General features: G+C 34.1%; 1 protein-coding gene across 9 annotated transcripts in view; it reads right to left on the reverse strand.

Moving 5' to 3' along the window:
- Positions 1-12,398, reverse strand: part of atp11a (ATPase phospholipid transporting 11A) — a 137,018-nt gene that overhangs the window by 32,110 nt on the left and 92,510 nt on the right. For all 9 annotated transcript variants that reach the window (XR_012408021.1, XR_012408019.1, XM_073954285.1 and 6 more), the window contains exons 19-24: positions 11,806-12,057; positions 10,402-10,582; positions 6,299-6,401; positions 4,688-4,833; positions 2,980-3,039; positions 363-490 (exon numbers count right to left, since the gene is read on the reverse strand). Coding sequence is in view for 7 of the 9 variants with exons in the window: in XM_073954285.1 (XP_073810386.1) it covers positions 363-490; positions 2,980-3,039; positions 4,688-4,833; positions 6,299-6,401; positions 10,402-10,582; positions 11,806-12,057 (870 nt within the window). In the remaining 2 variants the exon portion in view is untranslated. The remainder of the gene's footprint in view (positions 1-362; positions 491-2,979; positions 3,040-4,687; positions 4,834-6,298; positions 6,402-10,401; positions 10,583-11,805; positions 12,058-12,398) is intronic.

The following is a 12,398-nucleotide window of genomic DNA, read 5'->3' on the forward strand; positions in this document are numbered from 1 at the left end:
TTTAAGTAAATAATAAAAAAATAAAGCAATTGGGCTTAGCAGAAACCTAAGCTAATCTAAACTACACTGAAATAAAATAAAATAGAATAAACTTTTTTGATTTTATTTTTTGATGTCTATCTCTGACAATAATTCTCTTAGGCATAACGAATCTCTCTGCATACCGAATCCCAGCAAGCCAACACTCATGCAAAAAAGGAGGCCAAGGTTGGTATAAATAGCCGCACGTAGACAGGGATTTATCAGTTGGTCTCAAAGAGCAACCCAGAAATAGAAATGAACGTGCAGCTCCAAAATACCTCCCATGTACATGTGATGAGATGCTTCACACATCCACAAACGAGACTTAAAATGCTGCTCACCTGTAGAGAGAGGGGTCCCGTTTCAGGATGTCCATGTTGATGTGCTGCTCCATCAGACTGTACAGCAGGATGGGCAGAGACGTAAAGCTGATATTGTATAGGGTCAGATATGCTGTGTCGTACAGTGGCTGCAGAGGGACAAAACAATTCAACATGGTTCACATTGTTACTGATATAAAAATACAAGTTCAAGTACAACTAAATATACAGTTCAGCACTTTATTTTACAGTCCTGATTCAGTCATTACATAAAGTAATAATTTGGTACTATTCTTAACCCTATGACTTAACTGCATTTGTACAGTAATAGTTATTCTATATAACCCAGTAATTACACTGTAAAAATAAGTTTATTACACACACTTTAAAATATGAATTTTTAATTAACCTACACAGTTAGTGCCTCATAATGTTTTGATTCACAAAAGAAGAATCATATCTAAAGACCTGTTTTGTTAATGAATCAACGTAGAGAGTAAGCGCCTCAATGTTTTGATTCACAAAAAAGAATCATATACATAGACTCCTTTTGTTTATGAATCAACAGACACGGATAGCACCTCATAATGTTTTGATTCACAAAAAAGAATCATATCCAAAGACTCATTTAGTTTATGAATCAACCTACACAGTAAGCGCCTCATAATATTTTGAATAACAAAAAAGAAACATATCGAAAGACTCGTTTTGTTTATGAATCAACTTACACAGTAAGCACCTCATAATGTTTTGATTCACAAAAAAAATCATATCTAAAGACCTGTTTTGTTTATGAATCAACCTAGACAGTAAGCACCTCATGTTTTGATTCACAAAAAAGAATCATATCCAAAGACTCGTTTTGTTTATGCATCAACATACAGTTAGCATCTCATAATGTTTTGATTCACAAAAAAGAATCATATCCAAAAACTCGTTTCGTTCATGAATCCACCTACACAGTTAGCGACTCATAATGTTTTGATTCACAAAAAAGAATCATTTCCAGACTCGTTTTGTTTATGAATCAACCTACACAGAAAGCGCCTCATAATATTTTGATTCACAAAAAAGAATCATATCCAAAGACTCGTTTTGTTTATGCATCAACCTACAGTTAGCATCTCATAATGTTTTGGTTCACACACAAAAAAATAATATTTAAAGACTTGTTTTGTTATCCCATAATGATTTGAATCACAAAAAAAATAACATCCAAGGTCTCATTTGTTCATTTACTAACTTAAACAGTTAGCGCCTCATAATGTTTTGATTCACAAAAAAATAAAAAATAAAATTCATATTCAAAGACTCATTTGTTCATTAATCCACCTACATGGGTTGTAACTTACAATTTTTGATTCACAGAAAAAGAATTATCTTAAAAGACACATTTGATGCTGCCTGTCATAATGTTTTGATTAAGAAAAAATAATCATCCTAATAAATTATATTGTTAATAATCAACCTACACAGGTTGCATTGCATTATATTTTGATTTACAAAACAACTAAACATTTAAAAAACTCATTTGTTCAAGAACTGACCTACACAAGTTGCACCTTATGTTTGATTCACAAAAAAAAGAAAAAAAAATCTCAAAAGGCTAATTTGTTCATTAATCAACCTACCGTTAGCACCTCATAATGTCACACAAAAAATTCACACAAAAAATCATATCAAAAGACTTGTTTTGTTTATGAATCAACACAGGCTGCACCTCAAAATTCTTTGATTCACACAGAAAAAAACATTCTAAAAAACTAATTTGATGCTGCACCTCAAAATGTTTTAACTCACAAAAAATAATAATCGTAAAAGATTCATTTGTTCATGAATCCACCTACAAGTTACACCTCATAATGTTTTCATTTACAAAAAAGAATCCTCTCAAAAAGACTCATTTGTTCATAAATCCCCCTACAAAAGTTGCACCTCATAATGTTTTGATTCACAGAAAAGCAATCCTCTTAAAACACTTGTTTATTCATGAATCCACCTACAAAAGTTCCACCATATAATTTTTTGATTCACAAAAAAAGGAATCATCTCAAAAGGACTCATTTGTTCAAGAATCCACCTACAAAAGTTCCACCACATAATTTGTTTGATTCACATAGAAGGAATCATCTCTAAAGGACTCATGTTTTCATGAATCCACCAACAAAAGTTGCATCTAGTGTTTTGACTCACTAAACAATAATATAATCTCAGAAGACACAACTATTCATGAATCACTACACAGATTGCACCTCATAATGTTTTGATTCACCAATGGAATCATCTCAGAAAGTTTGTTTTTATATCTGTAATAGAATCACCAATAAGTTACAGCTCAAAAGAATCATTTATGAGGTGTAATTACTAAAGCATATACAGTACATATAAACATTTCCCCTATGTGTTTTCAGAACTTATTGGGTTTTACTCATAACTTTCTCTTTTAATTAACATCATTCATACTACTAACATTCTGCACACAATTAAGGAAACACAGAGCAGTCTGTTTGATTGGCATTTTGAGGTGTGTGTGTGTGTGTGTGTGTGTGTGTGTGTGTGTGTGTGTGTGTGTGTGTGTGTGTGTGTGTGTGTGTGTGTGTGTGTGCGTGTGCGTGCGTGCGTGTGTGTGTGTGTTTACCTGCTGAGAGAAGCCACAGAAGAACTGATAGAGAAACTGAGGGAAGATGAAGCAGACGTTCTGCGGAGAGAGAACAGACCCTCAGTACCTGATCAACACAACTCTTCAGGGTGTTTGTGAATTCTGTTGGCTATAAATAGAGCTGCGAGTTCAACAAGACTGTTTGGTGGTTTAGTCAGAGCTCCTGGGAGAAAAAAAGTAGCATCCGTACACATGAGCACACTTACTCCTGTGTTTACAAGCAGTTTGTGTTGTGTCAGCTTCAGCTAGCGATCAGCAGTTTTGTTTTAGATAATAGTAATTTTTTATTTTGTGTTTTTCTTTTTTTCCACATGTGCCTGCTATACGTTTTAAATTAGGGGCCGCTTTTCTGTTTTGGGGAACTTTCATTCAATAGAAATGAAACAAATGAAGATGGTGCTACAAATAATCTATTTGCATTGTGAAACTGAGGAAGAGGTACGTTTGGCTTTTTTTTTTTGTCTTGAAAATAGTGACAGTATAGTAATGTATTAATATAATAATGTCTTAGTCTTATTGTCTAATGACTACAGCCCCATTGACACCCTCTTTCTTCAGTCTTCACCCTAACCTTCTTCAGTAAAACAAAGTGAAAACTGAAGTCATTGCGTTTGGGAACAGAGATGAGGTTCTCAAAGTAAATGTTTGCCTTGGCTTTATAGGTCAAACAACAAAAAAATAAGGTCAAGAATCTTGGTGTGATTCTAGCGTCAGATCTGAATTCGTCACTAAATCAGCATACTATCATCTCAAAAACATCACAATAATTAGATGCTTTGTTTCCAGTGAGGACTTTTGAGAAAGTTGTTCATGCTTTTATCACCAGCAGGGTGGATTACTCTAATGGACTCTCCATTCTTCCTCCCAGTTACATTCAGAATAAATTTTAAAGTATTATTACTTGCCTAGAAATCACTAAGTGGCCTAAGACCTCAATACATTGCAGATATGCTCACTAAATGCAAACCTAACGGATCACTCAGATCATTAGGATCAAGTAAATTAGACTTCTCGAGAGTTCGATCAAAACACTGTGAATCTGCTTTCAGCTACTACGCCTGCTGGAACTAGCTTTCAGAAATCATCAGGTGATCAGATGTGCTCCAACTGTTTAGCTGTGCCTTACTACTGAATGAGCACTGTGCTACGTCTGACAGATCACACTAATATGTCTTTCTTTTCTTTTTTTATTCCTTTAAAACATGTTAAACACATTTTAATCTGCTTTTCACAATTTTATTCTGTTGTAATTCTTTTCTTATACTTGTTTCTTTTATTCCTGTTTATGTAAAGCACTTTGAATTACCATTGTGTATGAAATGTGCTATATAAATATACTTGCCTTGCCTTGCCTAGTATCACAAACATACAGTTAAAATCAGAATTAATAGAATCATTAAAAAGTGTCAATAAGATGATTTTTCAACACATTTCTAAAGATAATAGTTTTAATAACTAATTTATTTTATCTTTGCCATGATGACAGCACATCATATTTTTCAAGATATTTTTCAAGATACTAGTATTCAGCTTAAAGTGCAATTTAAGAGCTTGACTATGTTAATTAGAGTAATTGGTCATCTGATTGTATATTGATAAAATTTTGTTAAAGATTTACTCCTATAATTTACACAAAGCATCATATGTGTAGGGAGAAGTATGTTGTATTGTGAGTGTTTGGGTTCACCTTATAGAAGAAATACTGGACCAGCTCAGCGATTCTGATGTAATAGTAGTGTCCATGAACCAGCAGCATCTTCTTCAGGTGTTTGAACTTGGTAATTGCATAGTCGCTGTTACGAGCCGCCTGACGTCCCTCTTTACCCATGATACCTAGAGGCAGAAAAAAGAAAAACAGTAACTGCATGGAAGACATTATTGACGTCGCTGTTAAATATACATTTGAAGATTAAATGATTGTGAAATTCCTGTGAAATTTTTAATCTTTACTGTAAAAAAATGAAACCTATACCGTAAACAATTGCTGTAAAGAAATCTAGATTTACAGTTAAATACATTTTTAAACTAAAACATTATTGTTTTTTTTTAAACTGAAGATTATCTGGCAACCACAACTGCCAGTAGTTTATTGTAAAATCAAGGAAAAAAACAGTAAAACCTTAGTCAAATTTCTAACGTCCATTTTATGTGGGAGGAAAGTAGAGCCTGAGTTTAATTCAAAGATGATCAGAGAAACTCTAATGTTATTCTGCATATTATCAGTAATATTAGGCATATATTACACATTACAATTAATACTTCATGAACTCAAACAGCAGTTGGCCAATTTGAGGCAGTCAATTTCAGTAAATGAAATAAGTTCACTTGATTATTTATTCAGTCCATGTATTTTTACAGAAACATATTGTAAAAGGGCAGTTACAGTAACGTACTGTAAAATAACACACCAGCTGCCTGTATTTTACTGTTCATTTACAGGGCAGGTTTTTACAGTGTAAGTGATGTTTACTTCAGTTGGCTACAGAACAAACCACAGTGTCCGATGACTTGACAAAGACAAAAAAGATTAGAAAAACTAATTATTAAAACTATTAATTAGTATAATAAAATTAATATAAATATTATAAATATTATAATTAATTATTAGGTTTAAAAATGTGTTACAAAAATAACATTATCGCCATCACTTAGGAAATATTTTTAAATTAATAAGATTTTTACAGTGCTAATAATTTTGTAACTGCAGAGATTAGTGTTATCACAATACTTAATTTCTAACTTCACTCAATACCGCAAAAAAAAGAAAAAAAAATTTTTTTTTTTTGCATATCGATATATATATATATATATATATATATATATATATATATATATATATATATATATATATATATATATATATATATATATATATATATCGATACTCAATACCATTTTCGATAGCACAAGGAAATATTACAACAGCATTTATAAAATTTGTCAAATTTTTTTTGCATGTTTTTCATTTTTTTATTTGCCAGGGATCGAACCTCAAGCATGAATCAATGTTACATTTTTTTATAGTACTAGTTCAGCTGTTCAAATTTTAACTTGCGCTGTCAACAATTAGCCAAAGTATTGAGTTGTTTATCATGTATTGTCCTTGATAGTTAAACTGTACTCATGGAGTTCACAGTGGAAAATTCTAAATAAATTCAGGTATCAATATTCCAAAAAGCTATATTGTATTATTTCAAATATTTTAGTACTAATTAATATCACTAATCTTGGCAACATTATTGGAGAGAAGTAATAACTCCTAAAATTATTTGGTTTTGTGTGCGTTCCTAAAAATCACCTATGCCCACGTGAGCTTCCAGAATCATGCTGACGTCATTGGCTCCGTCCCCGATGGCCAGGGTGATGGGGTGCTCTTTTGATGCTTTTATCAGCTTAACAATCTGAAAGAACAGTTTCATTTCTACAGGTCAAAGCAGAACAACAGAGAGATTAGATGATTAATCAGGCTTTCTGGCTGAGTGTGACTGAGGTGACAGGATAACGGAGAGCGCAAGAGGAAAAAACTCATCCATTTATTTCAAAGGGAAACATTTGTTTGTTGTTTATGCATTCATTTTCCTTCAACTTAGTCCATTTATTCATCAGGGGCCACAGCAGAATGAACCTACAATTATTCTGGCATTTTTTTACATAGCAGATGCCCTTCCAGCTGCAGCCTAATACTGGGCAACATCCATACACACTCATTCACACACACACACTATGGCTAATTTAGTTTATTCAATTTTCCTATAGCGGCTGTGTTTGGATTGTGGGGGAAACCGGAGCACCTGGAGGAAACCCATGCAAACACAGGGAAAATATTCAAACTCCACATAGAAATGCCAACTGACCCAGCCGGGACCCAAACCAGCGACCTTCTGTGAGACAACAGTGCTAACCATTGAGCCACGGTGTCTCCCCTTGTTTGTTGTTAATAACTGGTAAACCTATAAAGGCAGACCTGTTGTGAGTTTTGAGGTTGATAATCGATTGTATGTACGTACGTTGGAGCAACATGTTTAACTTTTTGTTTAAATAATTTGTAACGCTTTACTTTGCTGGTCCATTTGTGTATTAGTAGACTGTCTGCTTTATATCGGTTGATGCTGCTCCTTGAACAGACATTTAACTGACAATACATGTCAACTTGCACTAACTCTAACCCTAGCCCCAACCTAAAAGTCTACTTATAATCTAATGAGAATTAGTTGGCTTGTAGATGCACTGTAATTCACTTAAATTCAACAAGCAGAATGAAATGAAATATTTATTTTATTTTGTGAACTACTGTTAACGAGCCCCTATTATGAGTTTTTGAAAATGACCGTAAGACAGCTTTAAGTGAAGTTGAATATCCAGGTGAAGTTTAAATCTGAAAGTGCGCCGTGTTTAAAACAATTGATTCATCTATAAAAGAGTCGACTCGGAGTAGTTCCAATGAATCATCATTGCAACTCATTTTTAGCGATGTCGGCGTGACATCGATACAGAACTCAAGCCCCGCCAATTTGTTGCATGCAAAGACCCAGGAAAATTGAACCCTCGGTTCCGCCCAAAAACACTGTAGAAAGAAAAAGAGGAAGACAAACACTGTCGCAGATCCTGGCTGAATCATGTCGTGAAGATACTGTGCTCTGAAGTGTGAGGGAAAGTTAGCGTACAGTATTTTCCCTACCCAAAGATGAGGCTATGAAGAGCCAGTGGTTGATGGTTATTTTTGCGAAAATACCTCAGCATTATAGCCCCAGCCTTGTGCTGTGTTCCCATTATTTTTCTGATGAGTGCTTCAGCAATCTACATGCTTACAATGGGGGATTCATCAGCCGTTTGTTAAAGGAAAGATCAGAAAAGACTATTGATGTATGGGACTTTGTCAGAGCTTGACAGTCATACACACACACTCATCCACTACGGCCAATTCAGTTCACCCAATTCACCTATATTGAATGTCTTTGGACTGTGAGGGAAACTAGAGCACCTGGAGGAATCCCACGCAAACACGTGGAGAACATGCAAACTCCACATAGGAATGCCAACTGGCCCAGCTGAGACTCGAACCAGCAATCTTCTTATTGTGAGGCGAAGATGCTAACCACTGAGCCACCATGCTGCCCCCTTACTCAAACCCATACCTTATAGATTCAAAGAAAGTGAGAACTTATTTCTCTTATTTTCTTCCATATCTGTATATCCACCATTTTACCATCATTCTTTAAAAAGTGTCACTAATGCACTTGATATATAAAGCAAGTCATACATCAGTTTGTCGTTTAGCACATGTGATTTAGTACACAGGATTTAGGTGTACGTTTGATGCCAGTAATTGTCTTGTAATGCTGAGTTCTGTCTCTTCTTGGCTTTACAGAGTCCACTTTTCCCAGCAGCCCAGAGAGTGACTGACAGGTTTAGCACGCAGTAAACGAGAAAGAGAAAGAGAGCAGGGTCTGTTCTGATTGTGCTGTGCTGAGAATCGCACACGTTGAGAGAGTACAATAAGCGAATGAGGACAACCTTCCCTGGCAGGTGGCTTTGTGTTTGTGTGTGTGCGTGTGTGTGTGTGTGTGTGTGTGTGTGTGTGTGTGTGTGTGTGTGTGTGTGTGTGTGTGTGTGTTTGTGTGTGTGTGTTTATCATCACTGTGGGGACAAAATGTTCCCGAATACAGTCCACACCCAAACCCTAAATTACTCAATCACTGGAGCTCACAATGGAGATGACTAAAACAGCTGCTAAATATTGCTTATGCTAAAAGTATGTTTACATAGATTAAGTAGTTATCTCTTCTCATACAGTTCACTTATTACTACAGAGTCATTATGATATGTGTGTTAATGATACGCAGTGAGTGCATATGAAAGCAAAGCGAACAACTAGTTAATGAGGTATTTACATGTCATATAAACACTGTCTCTCTTCTGACTCTTTATTGTGCAAATTACAGGAGCAGCGCACCACAATATTACTACTTGCACCTGCCTACTTATTAAGTGCATGCACTTATAGTTCACTCAAAAACACTGTTGGGTAAAGTGAAAAGTAATGTATTACAATCCTTGAGTGTTATGGTGGCGCAGTGGGTAGCACAATCACCTCACAGCAAGAAGGTCTCTGGTTCAAGCCTCGGCTTGGTCAGTTGGCATTTCTGTGCGAGTTTGCGTGTTCTCCCTGTGTTCGTGTGGATTTATTCCGCTGTGGCAACCCCTGATTAATACAGGGGTCTAAGCCCAAAAGAAAATGAATGAATGAGTTGCAATCTTATGTCACATTTAAAAATTAATTAGTTACTTTAAAAAGTAAGTCATTTTAAAGATTAAGACTGTAATATATTACTTTTAGAGGTAACTTTACTAAACAAAGCCCAAAAATTTAGTTTTACACATCCTCATTGTGTAGAAACCAATAACTAGGGCCAGACAGAATCTGTGGACATTTTTTGCTATTTCTGCAGAGAATTTTGTAAAAAAAAAATCTGCGGATTTATGCAGAATTATTTTAGAACTATCAAAACTTTTATCGTAAATTAAATTTTAAAAATAATACCTTTTTAAATCTTTATTTAAGGTTTACAATGCAAATCTAATTAGATCCACTTAGTTGGTAAACAAAGCAAGTCTCTCATATAATATATCTACTAAACGACAGAAAATATTACTTTACAAACTGCATTGTAAATAAATCAAATTAACACATTTATATTGGTCAATAACATTACTCAAATTAATTCAAAAACTGAATAAACATAAATGTACCCACATTTACACAAGTAAATAGATAGACTCAATGATTTCATGTGGGCTTACCAAAAACCAATGACTTCCATGGTAGGAAAAAAAGCAAATACTGCAATATGGATGTCAGTGGTTTCCAAACAAGTTTGTGACAAATGAAAGGTGACTAAATGGTGACAGAATTGGAATTTTTTAAAACCCTTTAAGCCTAAAATTAGTGTTAAGCAAAGTGTTTATTAATGTAATATAATTTGGTCAAAAAACAAACAAACCAAAAAAAAAAAAAAAAACACACAATATGCCAAAGGAATCATTGTAATTTAAATGTTCCACACACATATAAAATGCTAATTTAGGAAATTTTACATTTAAATGTATTTGTCAATATTGAAATTTTACAGAGTGTCCATTGCTGTAGTTTCTGTTCTTGATTTTTATAATGCAAATTATTTTGTATCTGTATATTTACAGACAATGTACTGGTAATTTAATTCCAGTAAACTATTTTCCAACAAAGTTGCTGTACTTTTAGTCAACTAAATGATCAAACATTAAATGTATAAATATTAAATCATCAAGTCTCATTCGTAATTGTATTTTAGTGCTATTCTTATACTCTAATATTCTAGTCTTCACAGAGTCCTGAGTGATCTGACTGTAGTGCTGCATCACCTGTGCTTTTTGTAAAGGTGCCATGCGACAGCAGAGTACAGCGCTGCAGTTCCTGCAGATCTCCAGGAAAATCTCCTTATAGTTTCCACTATTGCTGGTTGCGTCCTGTGTCGGCTTTAGCACAGCTGACAGTGTCGCTCCATCTATGATCAGACCATAGTCCTGGTAATCACCGGAGAGCCTGTAGAAGCATGTACAAGTGTAAGAGTCTCAGTGTGTAAAACCAAAACTATTGGCCAAAAACATTTTCTTTAACTAAACAAAAAATGTAAAATTTAATTAACAACAGTTTACTGAACAAATTAAATGAAAAAAAATAATAATAATAGAAAATAATATTCTCTTTTAACATTAATAAGCACTGATTCTGTGGTAGAAAACAGGGAAACATCTGTAGATTTATTTGTACAGACAAAATCATATTTTCTATATAAACATAAAACATTTCTTCAGTTGCCAAATAATGTAAATGAGGCATGTTTAACTACATACACAATCTTTAATATAAAGAAGTTTGTCTGAAGTCTTCACAATTCTTACTTTTATTTGCTCAAGCTGAATTTCTGTGGTGGTTTTGCGCTGCAAATCAAATGCTTTTCTTATTTAGATTTTTTGTCTTGTTTCTAGTCCAAATATCTAAAAATTCTTAAATCAAGAATAATTTTCTAGACAAGCAAAAAATATTGTCTCGTTTTCAGAAATAATATGGCAAAATAAACTGCCAATGGGGTAAGCAAAAATAACCTTCATTTTCCTTTTGAAATAAGATTATTATATAAGTAAAAAAATCTAACTAAGATCTATCTTACTATTCTTATTTTTAAAAAATTAATTAATTAATTAATTAATTAAATTAAATAATAAAAAATATTTTATTTTATATATTATTTTTCATTTATTACTAAGAGGTTTGCACAAGAGTTAATGTAAGCTGTGCAAACACTAACGTTTGCTCTGGTCGACACTAGAAGTGTTCTGTTAACTCAAGAAGCTAAAACTAAAACAGAAAATAAATAAATAAAGACTCAATTAAAACTTAAATAAAGACTATTTTTAAAGATTTAAAAATAGTATCAAAATAAAAACCAATGTAAAAATTAAAAACTTTAAAAACCTTGAAGTGTATACAGTAAAGCTCAAAATGATTCCTACCCCCGGCAAATTCTGACTTAAAGTTATTTTATTCAACCAGCAAATAGTTTGTTTGTTTTTTGACAGAAATTGACACAGCCTTCTCTCATAAGATAATAAGATGATGATCAATTGGCATCATTGTGGACAAAAATCCTTAGATTTTATTTACATTTGAATAAAAACTTCAAGTCAGAATTTGAATAATTTTGGCTTGACTGAACTGTATATATATATACAGTTATATGTGTTCCAATTTTTCTGCAGACCCACCCTGAGAAAGTGTCTCTGGTCATGCTGCCGTGTTGCCTCAGAACGGTCCTGCTCAGGTCGAACAGCACATCGTGGAGACTTTGCTCTTCTGTCCGCTTGGTCGTCAGTTCCAGGATTTGTGTATTGCGATGGAACAACTTGCTAGCGTAGCATGTGGCTGCCGCCGTCTCCATTTTGTCTCCTGTCAGAACCCAAACTTTAATGCCAGCCTTATGGAGGGACTCAATGGTGTCGGCAGCTTTATCCTGCAGCCTGAAACACGAAAATGACAATAAAGAACATTTTATCTTTGTTCATGGTATTATCAAAGAAAATAATTCTACACAAATGTTTCTGAAACCTGGTTTTGTCGATTAAGTTACAGTATCTGTTGCCCGTGGAAGAACTGTACAGTAGACAAACTACTGCATAAAATACACAAGTGAAAATTTCGCAGTGTTTGTTTTGACAGTCTGAATAGTCCAGTAACATCATCAAGGTTTGGCGTGTGTTTCGTCTTTGCGCAGTGCCGGAGTGAGGGTTAATGGACAGTGCTCTGCATGGCTCGCTGGCGGGAAGGTCTTCTACCGCAGTGTGGAGTCTCAGCCCACTTC

The sequence above is a fragment of the Danio rerio genome, chromosome 1 (genome assembly GCF_049306965.1).
Source record: "Danio rerio strain Tuebingen ecotype United States chromosome 1, GRCz12tu, whole genome shotgun sequence".
NCBI lineage: Eukaryota > Metazoa > Chordata > Actinopteri > Cypriniformes > Danionidae > Danio > Danio rerio.